Source organism: Schistocerca serialis, chromosome 10, assembly GCF_023864345.2.
Source record: "Schistocerca serialis cubense isolate TAMUIC-IGC-003099 chromosome 10, iqSchSeri2.2, whole genome shotgun sequence".
NCBI classification, from domain to species: Eukaryota; Metazoa; Arthropoda; class Insecta; order Orthoptera; family Acrididae; genus Schistocerca; species Schistocerca serialis.
Genome location: NC_064647.1, coordinates 250,994,451 through 251,012,176, shown reverse-complemented (window position 1 = coordinate 251,012,176; position 17,726 = coordinate 250,994,451). Strand labels below are relative to the sequence as shown.

At 46.8% G+C, this 17,726-nt stretch overlaps 1 protein-coding gene across 1 annotated transcript in view; it reads left to right on the top strand.

Moving 5' to 3' along the window:
- The window catches only part of LOC126424730 (uncharacterized), a 101,717-nt gene that overhangs the window by 28,189 nt on the left and 55,802 nt on the right, over positions 1-17,726 (top strand). Inside the window, exon 4 of the mRNA XM_050087449.1 lies at positions 8,194-8,371. Coding sequence (XP_049943406.1) covers positions 8,194-8,371 — 178 coding nt within the window. The remainder of the gene's footprint in view (positions 1-8,193; positions 8,372-17,726) is intronic.

Sequence of the window (17,726 nt, the reverse complement as noted above, 5' to 3'; positions counted from 1 at the left end):
GCAGCTTGAGATGCTCTGCAGTGTCCGCGATGGCAAAATGATTCCACGTAGTGTGCCAAGTGCACGAGAAGGACGAAATACCCCCGATGTCAAGACGAGTGTAATAAATCCTATTCTAATTAAAGCTGGCTCTGACAGGCGTGAATATTACCGAACTACCGCATGAGTAAGTCAACTTACAAAATACTGCACGAATTATTTACAGAGGAATGGAAATACTGGAAGAAACGATCAGTTTGCGCTCCGAAGAAATCTGGGAACACGAGAGGCGGTACTGATTCTACGACTTACAAGATGATTAAGGAAAGCCGAGCCTACGTTCATAGCATTTGTTGATTTAGAGACAGCTTTAGAATACTCCCCCTGGAATCCTGCAGATAACACGGATAAAATTGACGAAGCAGATTGTTATTTACAACGTGTACAAAAGCTGGAGTCCGTGACCTACAAATCCCTGTTAACAACTGTAGTTCTTCCTCGGGAGGGGAACTTGAATGCGTGATTGGATTTACCTGAAGTTTAACTCGTCAGATTTTGTCTAAAGACCACACACACACACAGACAGTTCCTTTTATGACCGTCTCAACTGTCCAGTGTCGTAGGAGACCCACTAGATGTGTTCCAGGTAAATTTGAGTAGCTGAACTTGGATTTCACCAATGGAACTGAGTAGCACAAAATACTTGTTCTCTTGTTTATTTAAAGACAACAGTTTATCGCTGTCACTTCAGCGGCAGCCTAGCTACCGGACAAAGTTAAAGTCTCGCTCAAAATTTGCAGCTTCAGACGAACCGACCGCCTTTAACAGCTACCCGAGTATCCGGCTGTGCAGCTACAGACGAACCGACCGCCTTTAACAACTACCCGAGCATGCGGCTGTGCAGCTACAGACGAACCGACCGCCTTTAACAGCTAGCCGAGTATCCGGCTGTGCAGCTACAGACGAACCTACCACCTTGAACAGCTACCCGAGTATCCGGCTGTGCAGCTACAGATGAACCGACCGCCTTTAACAAAAAAATGGCTCTGAGCACTATGGGACTCAACTGCTGAGGTCATTAGTCCCCTAGAACTTAGAACTAGTTAAACCTAACTAACCTAAGGACATCACAAACATCCATGCCCGAAGCAGGATTCGAACCTGCGACCGTAGCGGTCTTGCGGTTCCAGACTGCAGCGCCTTTAACCGCACGGCCACTTCGGCCGGCCCCGCCTTTAACAGCTACCCAAGTATCCGGCTGTGCAGCTACAGACAAACCGACCGCCTTTAACAGGTACCCGAGTACCCGGCTTTTCGCTGGTTTGCAGGAGGAGTAGGAGTACGAGGTTAGTGTTCAGGATTCCGTCAACAATGGGATCATTAGACAAGGAGCCACTCCAGCATTTCTCTGAAGCGATTTAGGGAAATGATCGAAAACCCAAATCCTCCCGAATACGGGTCTGGTGTGCCGACTATTGCGCCACCTCGCTCGGTATGGATTTGTTTCGGTTGTACTAGGCTACCTCCCCCTCCCCTCTCTGTCCCCCTCCTGCACCCCCACTCTCTGTCCGTCTCTCTCTCCTCTCTCTCTCTCTCTCTCTCTCTCTCTCTGTGTCTCTCTGTCTCTTTCTCTCTGTCCGTCTACTACTCTGTCTCTCACTGCCCACCTGCTCGTCCCCCTCTGTACATCTCGTCATGTCCGTCTCCTGTTTTCCCTCTCTCTATCTTCTGCTCTCCCCTTTCTCCGTCCTTCTCCTGCTCCCACTCTCTCAGTCAATCTCGTCCTTCCCCCGTACCTCCAGAACTGTGTGTCCTGCAGTAATACAACTCTGTAGGTACATTCGACAGCATGTGTGCATACTGTCTGCTAAATGTGTGCCGAATAGAGAAAGAACCAATAAATTTAAGACAGTAAGTGATGTGTGTACCAAGTTTAGTAGAAGTCGGTCCAGTGGTTTCGGACGAGATCCTGAACATATATACACACACTATTGTTTAGAAAAAATGGAACACAGAGAGCGAGAGATGTGATCACAGTGAATTTCATTCCTCCGATTAGGGACATGACTCTACACAAATGATTAGCATTTAAAGACTTGTACATGCACTGCGACGGTAGGAATTAAGTACAGAGTAGCGTGCTGCAATCAGAGCCGCTAGATGCCGCGGCACGGAATCAAAGAGCTCCTGAATATGCTGCTTTGGAATACTCTGCCTCGCGGTTTGTAGGCGCGTCCACTGAGCATCAACTGTGGTTGCAGGAGGACCCGAATGAAGTAGTTGCCGGCCGACCGAATCCCAGACATGTTGGAAGGGTGTCAGCCAAACGGGCAGGCTGGGGAAGGAGTGGTACCCGTCATTCATCGCCGTATGCGGCCGGGTGTTGTCCTGCCGATATATGGCATTTGAAACGGCCTGCAGGGGCGGCAGTGCCTCGGGCTGTAAAACCTCCCCGATACGGCGCTAGCTGTTCAGGTCGCCCTCAAGACGTAGGTGGCGAGGTCGCTTCTTACGGACAACGGTGCTCCAAAGCGTGACACTCGGCATTCGTCGGCTATGCTGCTCGACAGTACAGTCTGCCCGGCTGCGTACACCACGGCGGCCATCGTTGCAGTACGAGTTGGAGTGCGGCTTGTCCGAACCGCTGGTGGTTTCTGATCAATGGAAACTGACGCAATGGCATGAGTGCCACCAGACCGGCTCGCAGAAGACGGAGTCGAACGAACCGTCGGCGCACGCCCGTTTCAGTGCTACATCGGCGCGCCGAGACTGTGCACGCTTTTCTGTGCGTTACGGCCGCGCAGACAGTACGGCGGTCATTCCGCGCTCTGGTCGCACAGTGTCGTCCAGTACTCTGTCTGAGCTGTGAGCGGCCCCCTCCTCTCCTCTCTTCTCCTCTCCTCTCCTCTCCTCTCCTCTCCCCTCCTCTCCTCTCCTCTCCTCTCCCCTCCTCTCCTCTCCTCTCCTCTCCTCTCCTCTCCTCTCCCCTCCTCTCCCCTCCTCTCCTCTCCTCTCCTCTCCCCTCCTCTCCTCTCCTCTCCTCTCCTCTCCCCTCCTCTCCTCTCCTCTCCTCTCCTCTCCCCTCCTCTCCCCTCCTCTCCTCTCCTCTCCGCCTCATTGCTGAAGCAGCCAGCCCTGCTCGAGCCGCAGCGCCACCAGACGACAGACCCGCCTCCCGGGGACCGGCCGTTCCGCCACTCGCACGCCGACGCCCTACCCTGGTACTTGGTTACATCTTTCGACTTCGTATGATGGCTCAGCATCGACAGAGCGTCGTGTAACACTGACTTGTCCGGTCATGCGAAGGAGGCTGCTGTTGAGCTTTCGTGCACACTGCGTCCCAGCCACGTAATCAGCTATTAATCAGTTAATGTGGTTCCGCTGTTCCACACGAACTCTTATCTTCGGGTGCTCTCGACCTTTTCTACTAGTACTCTACATTCTAGAAACATTAATACATATACAGGGTGTTACAAAAAGGTACGGCCAAACTTTCAGGAAACATTCCTCGCACACAAATAAAGAAAAGATGTTATGTGGACATGTGTCCGGAAACGCTTAATTTCCATGTCAGAGCTCATTTTAGTTTCGTCAGTATGTACTGTACTTCCTCGATTCACCGCCAGTTGGCCCAATTGAAGGAAGGTAATGTTGACTTCGGTGCTTGTGTTGACATGCGACTCATTGCTCTACAGTACTAGCATCAAGCACATCAGTACGTAGCATCAACAGGTTAGTGTTCAACGTGGTTTTGCGGTCAGTGCAATGTTTACAAATGCGGAGTTGGCAGATGCCCATTTGATGTATGGATTAGCACGGGGCAATAGCCGTGGCGCGGTACGTTTATATTGAGACAGATTTGCAGAACGAGGGTGTCCCGACAGGAAGACGTTCGAAGCAATTGATCGGCGTCTTAGGGAGCACGGAACATTCCAGCCTGTGACTCGCGACTGGGGAAGACCTAGTACGCACGCACCTGCAATGGACGAAGCAATTCTTCGCGCAGTTGACGATAACCCTAATGTCAACGTCAGAGAAGTTGCTGCTGTACAAGGTAACGTTGACCACGTCACTGTATGGAGAGTGCTACGGGAGAACCGGTTGTTTCCGTACCATGTACAGCGTGTGCAGGTACTATCAGCAGCTGATAGCAGCTGATTGGCCTCCACGGGTACACTTCTGCGAATAGTTCATCCAACAATGTGTCAATTCTCATTTCAGTGCAAATGTTCTCTTTACGGATGAGGCTTCATTCCAACGTGAGCAAATTGTAAATTTTCAGTCAACATCCGTGGGCTGACGAGAATCCGCACACAGTTGTGCAATCACGTCATCAACACAGATTTTCTGAGGGCAAGCATTGTTGGTTATGTCTTGATTGGGCCCCATGTTCTTCCACCTACGCTCAATGGAGCACGTTATCATGATTTCATACGGGATACTCTACCTGTGCTGCTAGAACTTGTGCCTTTACAAGTACGACACAACACGTGGTTCATGCACGATGGAGCTCCTGCACATTTCAGTCGAAGTGTTGGTACGCTTCTCAACAATAGATTCGGTACCGATGGATTGGTAGACGCGGACCAATTCCATGGCCTCCACGCTCTCCTGACCTCAACCCTCTTGACTTTCATTTATGGGGGCATTTGAAAGCTCTTGTCTACGCAACCCCGCTACCAAATGTAGAGACTCTTCGTGCTCGTATTGTGGACGGCTGTGATACAATACGCCATTCTCCAGGGCTGCATCAGCGCATCAGGGATTCCATGCGACGGAGGGTGGATGCATGTATCCTCGCTGACGGAGGACATTTTGAACATTTCCTGTAACAAAGTGTTTGAAGTCACGCTGGTACGTTCTGTTGCTGTTTGTTTCCATTCCATGATTAATGTGATTTGAAGAGAACTAATAAAATGAGCTCTAACATGGAAAGTAAGCGTTTCCGGACACATGTCCACATAACATATTTTCTTACTTTGTGTGTGAGGAATGTTTCCTGAAAGTTTGGCCGTACCTTTTTGTAACACCCTGTATTCACACGTATACACATACATGCTTACATACATTTTATAAGTTATATTAATATTTTGTGTGCTGCGTTGAAGTTAACAGTGAAAACCCCATAAAAATCCGTCTAGTAGTTTTGGAGAGTAGCATGTTCAAAGACAAACAGGACGATTTCACATACAATTTTTTAGTACGGATTGCACTTAAATGCTGATTTTAATTATACTAAACGCTATATATTTATTAGGACTAATTTCTCATAAAACTTAAATTGTATCGAATTATTTCTTTAACGTGAGTTAATTTTGTCTCAGAATTAAATATCTAAGTGGTCAGCAAAGTTCACTGGTAGAAGTTGCCATTCATCTCTCGACTTGATCAGACAGTTGAGTGAAAACGAAAAAGGGAATGCTATTTGCGCCGCCATTTCTTAACTTTACGTGGGTTGTCGGTCTCTGCAAGAACCAGAGATATGCACAGCGTATCTTTTGAAAGAGACGCAAGACAGGCCGACTCTCTGGCGACCGGCCCTTCTGTGCCGCTCAGCAGATACTCGGCCGACAGCCCACGCGTCCGACGCACGCTGCCGGCTTTCTGCGGAAGTGTGCGACCTTCTGGAGCATGTCAGCAGACAACGTCCCCGCTTTATTTTCTTTTATTTGCAACGTGCTCCATTACAATACTTGTAGTACAACATGTATGTATTGTGTCTGCTTGTTGTTGTTGTTGATGATGATGATGCGCCACACGCCCTCACTTCGTGAGGCATTGCGGAGAGGTTTCGTACTTAAACCAGGAAATTGTCGGCCAAATGAGGGCGGTGCAAATTTTTTTCCCTCACAAGCGTACGTTAGGACCTCAGCCACGGAGGCGGGTGACAACGCCACTATCCGAAAATTACCTCGAGCAATTAAACAGAGAACCGACTCGTGCAGATAATAACTTGGGCGTACTGACAACAAACAGACCCGAACTTTTCGACTCTGTAAGCGCAGAACAGGGAATCAGTGATCATAAGGCTGTTGCAGCATCCCTGAATATGGAAGTTAGTAGGAATATAAAAAAAGGGAGCAAGGTTTATCTGTTTAGCAAGAGTAATACGAGGCAGATTTCAGACTACCTAACAGATCAAAACGAAAATTTCTGTTCCGACACTGACAATGTCGAGTGTTTATGGAAAAAGTTCAAGGCAATCGTAAAATGCGTTTTAGACAGGTACGTGCCGAGTAAAACTGTGAGGGACGGGAAAAACCCACCGTGGTTCAACAACAAAGTTAGGAAACTACTGCGAAAGCAAAGAGAGCTTCACTGCAAGTTTAAACGCAGCCAAAACCCCTCAGACAAACAGAAGCTAAACGATGTCAAAGTTAGCGTAAGGAGGGCTATGTGTGAAGCGTTCAGTGAATTCGAAAGTAAAATTCTATGTACCGACTTGACAGAAAATCCTAGGAAGTTCTGGTCTTACGTCAAATCAGTAAGTGGATCGAAACAGCATATCCAGACATTCTGGGATGATGATAGCATTGAAACAGAGGATGACACGCGTAAAGCTGAAATACTAAACACCTTTTTCCAAAGCTGTTTCACAGAGGAAGACTGCACTGCAGTTCCTTCTCTAAATCCTCGCACAGACGAAAAAATGGCTGACATCGAAATAAGTGTCCAAGGAATAGAAAAGCAACTGGAATCACTCAACAGAAGAAAGTCCACTGGACCTGACGGGATACCAATTCGACTCTACACAGAGTACGCGAAAGAACTTGCCCCCCTTCTAACAGCCGTGTACTGCAAGTCTCTAGAGGAACGGAAGGTTCCAAATGATTGGAAAAGAGCACAGGTAGTCCCAGTCTTCAAGAAGGGTCGTCGAGCAGATGCGCAAAACTATAGGCCTATATCTCTGACATCGATCTGTTGTAGAATTTTAGAACATGTTTTTTGCTCGCGTATCATGTCATTTCTGGAAACCCAGAATCTACTCTGTAGGAATCAACATGGATTCCGGAAACAGCAATCGTGTGACACCCAACTCGCTGTATTTGTTCATGAAAATATTAGATACAGGCTCCCAGGTAGATGCTATTTTTCTTGACTTCCGGAAGGCGTTCGATACAGTTCCGCACTGTCGCCTGATAAACAAAGTAAGAGCCTACGGAATATCAGACCAGCTGTGTGGCTGGATTGAAGAGATTTTAGCAAACAGAACACAGCATGTTGTTCTCAATGGAGAGACGTCCACAGACGTTAAAGTAACCTCTGGCGTGCCACAAGGGAGTGTTATGGGACCATTGCTTTTCACAATATATATAAATGACCTAGTAGATAGTGTTGGAAGTTCCATGGGGCTTTTCGCGGATGTTGCTGTAGTATACAGAGAAGTTGCAGCATTAGAAAATTGTAGCGAAATGCAGGAAGATCTGCAGCGGATAGGCACTTGGTGCAGGGAGTGGCAACTGACCCTTAACATAGACAAATGTAATGTATTGCAAATACATAGAAAGAAGGATCCTTTATTGTATGATTATATGATGGCGGAACAAACACTGGTAGCAGTTACTTCTGTAAAATATCTGGGAGTATGCGTGCGGAACGATTTGAAGTGGAATGATCATATAAAATTAATTGTTGGTAAGGCGGGTGCCTGGTCGAGATTCATTGGGAGAGTCGTTAGAAAATGTAAACCATCAACAAGGGAGGTGGCTTAGAAAACACTCGTTCGACCTATACTTGAGTATTGCTCATCAGTGTGGGATCCGTACCAGATCGGGTTGGCGGTGGAGATATAGAAGATCCAAAGAAGAGCGGCGCGTTTCATCACAGGGTTATTTGGTAACCGTGATAGCGTTTAGGAAACTCGAGTGGCAGACTCTGCAAGAGAGGCGCTCTGCATCGCGGTGTAGCTTGCTCGCCAGGTTTCGAAAGGGTGCATTTCTGGATGAGGTATCGAGTATATTGCTTCCCCCCACTTATAGCTTCCGAGGAGACCACGAATGTAAAATTAGAGAGATTCGAGCGCGCACGGAGTCTTTCCGGCAGTCGTTCTTCCCGCGAACCGTACGCGTGTGGAATAGGAAAGGGAGGTAATGACAGTGGCACGGAAAGTGCCCTCCGCCACACACCGTTGGGTGGCTTGCAGAGTATAAATGTAGATGTAGATGAAAACCGTTTCCAAAAGACGCGCTTGGAAAGCACCTCGGTATCTTCCAGTGTCTGCCAGTTCGTCCCGTGCCCGACGGCGCGCGCAGCTCGCAGGCGCCGCCCCTGGCCACCGGGTGCCCCCGTGCGAGCAGCCGCCGCAGCTCCGCCGCAGCGCCGGCGCCACGACACGGCGTCCAGAGTGCTGGCCGCTCCGGCACACAGCACCGCCTCTCAAGTCGATGGAAAAGTAGAGGGGGCAGGGAATAACGCGGCGTTCTAGAGTCTCCCTGGTGTCAAGCAATCTGTACGTCGAACGAACGCTAAACGAAACCGAGGCGACAATTGGAGAGGAACGTAGAACTCACGAAGAATAAGTAAACCATTTGAAGTTCGCCGTTCAGATTGAAGTTCTGTCGAAGATGGCAACGGAAGTTAAATGGAATATACAGTTATACGTGTTTTGTAAATAAAACCGACTTTTCTTGGTGCCACTTCATTTATTTCTCTCGGACGCGTTTCGCCTTTTTCTTGCTCTAGAGCATCTTCAGTGGGATTTATAAAGGTACAGTTTTATTATTTTTAGATTATCAAACGTCGCATTTTTTATGTAATTGAGTAATTATAGTTTTCTGGGATTTGCGTTTCTTCTCATCCGGTATGGAGGCTGCACTACTACTTTATTTTCGAAATATAACCACAATTTTGTATTCCGAACTTTCTCACACTCTCCACCATGTTTCTCCTTCTTAGTGGTGTACTGTTATTCTTTTGCCACTACATATAACTATTTGTTCGAACCCTGTGCTTTTAAGAACGTAAATATTGTAACTTCATTATGTGTTTCCCCCTCTTTGGTTTGTTTACCTGCGTGTTGCCAACTTAACGAAGTATATTTTCAAAACCTATTCATGATGTTTATATCTGTGTGTGTGTGTGTGTGTGTGTGTGTGTGTGTGTGTGTGTGTGTGTGTGTGTGTGTGTGCGTGCGTGAGAGAGAGAGAGACAGAGAGGGAAAGAGAGAGAGAGAGAAACATCATGGTTTTGAACATAAACTTCATTAAGTTGTGTAAACAAACCAACGAGGAGGAAACACATAATCAAGTTACAATATTTACGTTGTTAAAAGTTCACTATTCGAACAAACAGCTATATCTAGTGGCAAAGGAATAATAACACACCACAAAAAAAGGACAAACATGGTGAACAGAGTGAAAAAGTTCGCAATGCAAAAATAAAGAGGTAGTGCGATCTCCAGACCAGATGAGAGGAAACGAAGAATCACAGGAAACTATAACTAATTACTTAATTACATAAAAAAATGTTACGTGAACGGTTTGATAATCTATAAATAACGAAACTGTATCGTTATAAATCACACTCAAGATGCCCTAGAGCAAGAAAAAAGCGACCCTCGTCTGGAAAAAAATAAATTAAGTTGCAGCAAGAAAAGTCAGTTTTCTTTACAAAACAAGTATTCCAGTGTTTGCTGCGGACGATGGCCACGCAAACAAACTTGGAATGTATAGTAATTTGAAAAGGGGTTGCAAGAAGAAGAACAAAAGTAAAGCATGTGTAATGGAATGCAGTCGAATTAAATCAGGCAATGCTGAGGGAACTAGATAAGGAAATGAGAAAGTAAAAGTAGTGGATCAGTTTTGCTGTTCAGGGAGCAAAATGACTGATGATGGCCAAAGTGGAAATGTAGAGTGGCGAGAAAAGTTTTCTGAAAAAGAAAACATTTTAACGTACGATGTAAATTTAAGTATTAGGAACTCTCTTCTAAAGTTGCTTCGCGTATAGCCTTGTATGTGGACGATGATCAGTTCAGACAAAAAGAGAATAGAAGTACTTGAAACATTGTGGCGATCTAACCTTCAGCATTATTCTCTAGCACATGGAATGCTTAGTGAGGAGTTACTGATTCGAATTGGGATGGAAGGAAATTCGTGGTATATTTTAAGCAGAAGGATCGACTGCTGCATAGCACACATCCTGAGGCATTAAGGAAGCATCAGTGTGGTCATGGACAGAAATGTAAGGGGTAAAACTTGTAGGCGGGAAAGCTAGGCATGACTAGGAAGGTTGAAGTGGATGTAAGGTGCAGTAGTTATGTGGAATTGAAGAGACTTGCACAGGACAGGCTAGAGTGAAGAGCTGGCCTTCTAACTGAAGACCACAACAACCACAACAACAACAAAAACAACAACAACAACAACGGGATCGAACACTTTAATTAGACGCCATCTCACAAGCGCTGCCTGCCTCTGCTGAGGGGAAGGCAAGCCAACTTGCTGCCTAGTTGGCGGGGTTGCCTCACACCCAGGGGCCACACGTCGGTTTGGAAGTTCCTGTCTGTGAACTCCTCGTAGGGGGCTCGGATAAGGCGGCTTAGCGCTGCGACAAATGCTTCAGAGAGTTTATTTAGATCGTGCTGAAAAGTGTCGAAAATTATGATGACGTGAGTTATGTTGTAAGCCTACCCACATCGCACAGAGGCAAACTGAAGGCCGCTCCGTACCCTCGATGTCGAAGTTGTACAGTGTAGCGATGGCACGGCAGATTCATCGTACGAAGCCCTACCCACACTCATTCTTCACATGCGCCATTCGTGAGTGGAACAGGTGAAGGGAAGGGGGCGGGGGGGAGCAAGACAGTGATGCTAGAAGTACCGTCCGCGAAGTACAGATGTAGAATCTGATGGCTGGTGAGTGACGTATAAGGGCTGCGGCAGCGCATTACTACCTCCGTATAGAATCCCTGTACAGTTGGCCTGTGACTGGCTGTACTACTAAAACACACAAAAATAACGACACACAGTTGAACTTGGCTAAATACAAGAAATAGTTATCAAAAGTCACTCAGAAATTAAATCATCACAGAAAGACATTCGACAGTTGGTAACACCTCAGACAGCGACACAAAATACCATAGCGGAAGAACGGTTGTGCAGTTTTTGTGATCTGCAGACAAGTGTCTGTAGCGCTGAAAACAGAACAACTCCCTTTTCCCTACCAGAGAAGTCATTACAGGTGTAGCGTGTCGTCAACGTCCGCTGTAACTAGGGAAACATAGCGAGTCACAGACTGCCGGAACAGTTTACGACTTAAGAGCTCATTGTCACAATAGGTAAATGGAACGTACCGCACGTTACCGTATATCGGACGTTTTCACGCCTTCTCGTCTTAAAAGTGAACCCCACAGTGAATTGCTTTTAGCGCCGAGAACGGGTGCCTGATGGCGAGACTTGACAGGTGACATATCGGAGCAATCTCTTCAGTGATGTGGTGAACGGCCTGTGGTCTTGCGTTTTCATGCGAAACAAGAACATCCGTCATAGCTTTTGTCGGGAGAACACGCTAAAGACGTGCTTCAACGTGTCCGAGGTTTCTGACGTCTCGGACAGAATTTTTCGTGCATTCTTGGTGCAAAATTTCGACCAGTATCACACCGTCTGCATCCCAGTATACTGTAACCGTCACTTCCCCAACCGATCGGACAGTTTTCAACTTTTTCTTCTTCGGTGAGTTTCTGTGGTGCCATTCCACTGAATGCCTATTTGATTCTGGTTCCAAAAGAACAGCGTTGACATCCACTGTTGCATCACCGTACACATTTTCAGTGTTTCACGAATGCGAAAGGCCGCTTCATGTCCTGCTTTCAAGAATTCTATGACAGAACGCTGTCTAATACGAACATCGATGTCGCACATTTTGCAAGGACTGCAGTACTCGGAAAAGCACCGATGTTTCACTTAAACTTTATTTAAAAAGAAAAAAAATACAAGTCTTTCCTTTTTGACTGATCCCCTATTGACACTAAACTGAAAATTACAGAGTAATAAATTATGTCGTCTCGTATGACTCGTAAAGATGCTGACTGTGGTCTCACCGCCAGACACCACACTTGCTAGGTGGTAGCCTTTAAATCGGTCGCGGTCCGTTAGTATACGTCGGACCCGCGTGTCGCCACTATCAGTGATTGCAGACCGAGCGCCGCCACACGGCAGGTCTAGTCTAGAGAGACTCCCTAGCACTCGCCCCAGTTGTACAGCCGACTTTGCTAGCGATGGTTCACTGTCTACATACGCTCTCATTTGCCGAGACGATAGTTAGCATAGCCTTCAGCTACGTCATTTGCTACGACCTAGCAAGGCGCCATTATCATTTGCTATTTATCTTGTGATGCATGTACCGTCCGACCGATGTTCACCAATTATGGATTAAAGTTAAGTATTCCAGAAGCTCCGTACTTTTTTTACTAGACTCAATTCCTTTAACTGTTCCAGACCTCACGCCAGCCTGCGTGAGCTTAAACGCGTGCCTTTCGGCTATCTCCTAGTGGCTTGGCTGTCTTGCCAAGTCACAACACTGAGAATTGTAGAAAACGCGGTCAGGAGACGTCTCGCGTCGAAAGGAATCCAAGAAGCCTAAAATGCCCAGAGCCGAGAGAATGCGGGAGATATGGCGGCGTCGAAAAGGACATGCAGGAACGCCGCTAAGCGGTTACGTACGGTTGGCTAGCGGCAATCCAGATGTATACGGAACACGTGCACGCTTCGTTGGAAGGCGGTACAGGAAATAACAGCGGTAGGGCAGACGTAGATTTTATTCCGACATTTTCACGAAAGACGGAAAGACAAAACTTTGTTTTCTCAGAATGGCCATCAGTTACTGTTGTCATTATGGCACAACAGTCCATTCGTCCTACTCAGCGGAAAGGAAAAAGACAACGAGTAAATGAGATGAACTACTTTCCTTATTACAGACGTAATTTTTTTTTCATTTTCGAAAGACGTTGAAATAGTGTCCACGAAGTTTTGTGCATTTCTTACCGAGACAGAATTACAGATCTTCTCGGGACTGAGATGGGGTGAAAGTGCAGGCCGAAATTCGCCAGAGGTACGGATCAAACTTGTGTAGAAATACGGGTGACATGTTAAATATACGTATGAAACGTGTTACGTGTGGGTGTAAAACGTACGTACATATTTAGTTACTGTGGCCCCTCTATCCCCGCAACTTTGGACGCGAATGTTACGTTTATGGAAACAGTGCTGTAAGTCTTCCTCTGTGAGCTCCTCGAACACACGTGCCGCTTTTTCTTTCACTGTGGTAACGGTCTGCCGTTATTTTGTTCTACTGCAGATTTGATCTTGTGGAATAGATAAAAGTGACATGGTGTTAGGTCAGGTGCATAACGTGGACACTCATAAGACCGGGACGCTGTACTTCTCTAGAAACCTCTTGACATACAATGCAGTTAGAGCCGGTGCGTCGTCTCGATGCAGAACCCGTGACTTGCTCTTGCACAATTCTGGTGGGGAATAACCGGAAGCCAGTAATGTCGATTAATAGTATGACGTTCACAAATCCATTGAAGATAAATTGCATAAATATAAAGAAAAACCATAATCCTTTGTAATGTCGATTTGCTCATTCGAACTTCTTTCGCTCTCGGTGAAGTTCGGTCTTTCTGTTGCATGGATTGACAGTTTCCGGATAATAAGTGAAAAACCAGGATTCGGCACATGTTATCACTCCCTCTAAGAATTTAAGATCTTTTTCAGTCGTATTCAAAGTGACAGTACATACATTTTCGCGACCTTGTTTTTGTTCAGTCGTGAGAATTTTCGGCACCAGTTTCGCACACACTTTTCTCACGTCAGAGTGGTTACGTAAAATCTGCCTTCCGCGTTCTTTGTCAATTCCTGGAGTTTCAGCAATCGATCGAATACTCGACCGACTTCATATCGAATCAGATTACCTACTTTTCTGACATTCTCATCGGTTTTGGATGCTGAAGGGTCGCCTGTGCGTGAATCAATTTTGACATCTTCTCGACCGTCTCGGAAACCACTGAACTACCCAAAAACTCGTATACGTGATAAAAAGTCTTCGCTACACTCTTCTTTCAGTGAAAGACAGGTTTCAGTAGCAGGTTTTTCAAATTTCCCGTGAAACTTCTCGACAGTTCGTTGTTGTTACGATTTTTCCGGCAAGACAAAATAACTGCACTTATACAGGCGAAGGCCACGGAAAGAGTGGTTTGTCTACGGACGCCAGTGATGCCGCATCCGACTGAAAAGGCCTCACGCTTCACAGGTACTGGGCTCTTATTTTCGGTGCACGGGTACTCGCTCTGCGAGAGCGCCACTGCCGTTATTTTACAGCCACGCCTCTTACGCGTACGCGAGCGGAGCAGCGGCCAGAGAGGTGGTGACGTATTACAATGAAGCCATTACTCGGTCGGCCGGAACGAACGCGACTAGGTGCTGAGTGACCGGCAGCGTGTCGGTGGTTTGTCGGCATAACGGCCGGCGTTGTGGGGAACGCGCCACCGTTGTTTGTGCGACTGTTTGTGGGAGCGGGGGCGAGTTTATCGTGGCCGCGGTCCGGCCGCACTGGGGTAATCTCGCGAGAGGCGACACGGCTGGGTGCGGGCCGCGGGCTGTGGGCTGTGCTGCTGGTGTGAGCCTCGCCCCGCCAGCCCCCAGTGGTCGGGCACCGCCGAGTGAGCCGGCGTGCTGCGCCGACACTACCCCTGCCGGTGCTGCCCCTATGTGGCGGATTTTCTCGTCACGCATCCGGTACTTCTGACGTGCCGCTCGGCCGAACACGCCGCCGCCTATTAAACGCGCCCCGACAGATCCGCCTAACTATTTGTGGTAGCGTATAATCCACCCGTGACAGACCCGCCGCGTTTAGCGTACAGTTTTACCGCGGCGCCGGGATTCGCGGATTTTCCAGAGCACCGGCTGGGGATCCACGTCCGCCAGTGGTGGCCGGACGCTGCCGCTGAGCACCACGCACTTACGCACCCACTTACGCACGCACGCACCGCGTCGCCTCACTGGAGGCGGCGACTCGCCCACAGCTGACGCGGTCTCACGCCTGGCGCGTCTCCAAACCTCACTGCCCCTGCTCGACCGCCCTATGCTTACACTGCCTCCAGTGCCAGTCCTATTTATCTGACTTTATAGTCATAATTCTCGTGATTCGGATGCAATCAAGAAACACTAAAAAATGTGAAGAGCACAGGACCATCAGTCTAATTTCTCATGCAGCTAGTCTTGCTGAGAGTGTTATATGGCAAGCTGGATAGAGGGATTGCAGAGGAGCAGTTCGGATTTAGAAGAGGAAAAGGAACAAGAGATGCTATTGGCCTGTTAAGAACTATAGGGGAAAGATAGATGGAAAATGCTAGAGAAATCTTTGCTGTTTTTATAGATTTAGAAATGGCATTTGACAGAGTTCAGTGGAACAAGCTGATGGATATTTTGAAGAGGAAAGGAGTAGATTGGAAAGAGAGAGGACTGATAAAGAATCTATATTTATACCAGAAAGTAAGGATAAGGTTCAAATGGTTCTGAGCACTATGGGACTTAACATCGATGGTCATCAGTCCCCTAGAACTTAGAACTACTTAAACCTTACTTAGCTAAGGACACCACACAACGCCCAGTCATCACGAGGAAGAGAAAATCCCTGACCCCGCCAGGAATCGAACCCGGGAACCCGTGCGCGAAGTAAGGATAAGGATTGGAAATGAAATGTCAGAAGGAAGCAGCATTGGACGAGGTGTTAGACAAGGTTGTTGCATTTCCCCACTGTTGTTTACCGTATACGTTGAAGAGATTATTGCGAAAAGCTTAGATGGGAAAAGAGGAATATGTATTGCTGGAAAGAGAATAGAATGTATAAGATTTGCTGATGACATGGTATTAGTGGCAGAAAGTGAGCGGACAGTGAATAACATGCTGAAAGATCTGAATGAAGCTCGTGTGGAATGTGGGATGCAAATAAACACAGCAAAACCAAAGAGTATGGTCGTCAGTACAAGACGCAGACAGTCCAACATTAAAATAGGACAATCTACCATTAGCCAAGTAAGTGCATTTAAATATATTGGAAGCACAATAACTGAAGACTTGAGATGTCACCAGGAGATGAAAACTCGAATTGCCATTGCGAACGAGGCATTCGACAGACAGAGGAGACTCTTATGTGGCAAATTACATAAAGGACTAAGGAAAAGGCTTGGCAAATGATTTGTCTAGAGTGTGGCACTATATGGGGCAGAAACATGGACGGTGAGACGAGAGGATGAAAAAAGGTTAGAAGCATTTGAGATGTGGATGTGGAGGAGAATGGAGAGAATAAGCTGGATGGAAAGAGTGCGTAATGAAAGAGTATTGAAAGGGTTGGTGAGAGAAGATGTCTACTGAAGGTTGTAAGGGAAAGGAGAAGGAATTGGTCGGGACATTCATTGAGAAGTGAGTGATTGCTAGCGGATGCTTTGCAGCGATTGGTTTGTGGGAGAAGACTGAGAGGAAGGAGATGATACAAGAGGATAGACGACATAAAGGGAAGAGTAAATTATGCAGACCTGAAGAGGATGGCAGAAGACCAGACAGGACACTGATATGAAATGTCGTGTGGCTAGGGCCTCCCGTCGGGTAGACCGTTCGTCTGGTGCAGGTCTTTCGATTTGACGCCACTTCGGCGACCTGCGCGTCGATGGGGATGAAATGCTGATGATTAGGACAACACAACACCCAGTCCCTGAGCGGAGAAAATCTCCGACCCAGCCGGGAATCGAACCCGGGTCCTGAGGATTGACTTTCACGCTGACCACTCAGCTACCGGGGCGGACAGGACACTGATGATGATGATGATGATGATGATGATGATGATGATGATGATGATGACGATGATGGATGCAATCATCACGCAGAGGTGCAGAAATGCGACTCTGGCTCTGGGGAACAAATGGCCAGTAGATAAGATTTAAGCAATTGTACAGAAACATCAGATCTCTTGCTAAGATAAAAAATGCAACAAACTTATTACGTATAGTCACTGATCTTATGTAAAAGGTCAAAAACTCTAATACATATAGGAGATGATTCTCCAAAATGAGTTAGAAAAATCTGCCACGAATGGAAGTATTCACAAAATAGAAAGGGATATGGAATAACAAAAGTAATTACCGTAAAAAGTGCAATCGAGAAATTAGTAAGCAATTTATCACGTCCTTCGTGAATTTTGTTTTATGGGCATTAGGCAGTGGTCGAAGGCGCGTTTCACTGCCTAACGCTTAGTGGCCTGGTGCTGGAGACATCATCAGGGGCCATAAAGACCCCGTTAGTAGTTTCAAGCTTAAATAAGTTCAGCTTACTGAGGTCGTTTAAGCTTGCAACCGCCACCTGGGTCTTTATATGATGTCACCAGCGCTAGGGAGCCAAGTGTCAGGCTGTGAATGTGCACCGCACCACGACCTAATGCTTATAAAACAGAATTCAGTAAGGACGCAAATACGTGACGCGAAAGGCGACACTTTATGATAAAATCATTAAAACACTGCAGCGATGACTCTACGCAACTGAATGCCTTAGCACTGAATTGTAAATTAGACGAACCAGAAATCTTGGCAGACAAGAATCGCGAGGAAAATAGCAAGAAAATAGAAGGAAAATGAATAGAGAAAACTGGAAGTTAATAAGAAATGATGAAATATGTAGCAAAATATAGGAAAAAAACAGAAAAAGTAAGGAAAAAAGGTGATATTTCTGATTCATAGAGGCTGAATGGCAACAGACTGAC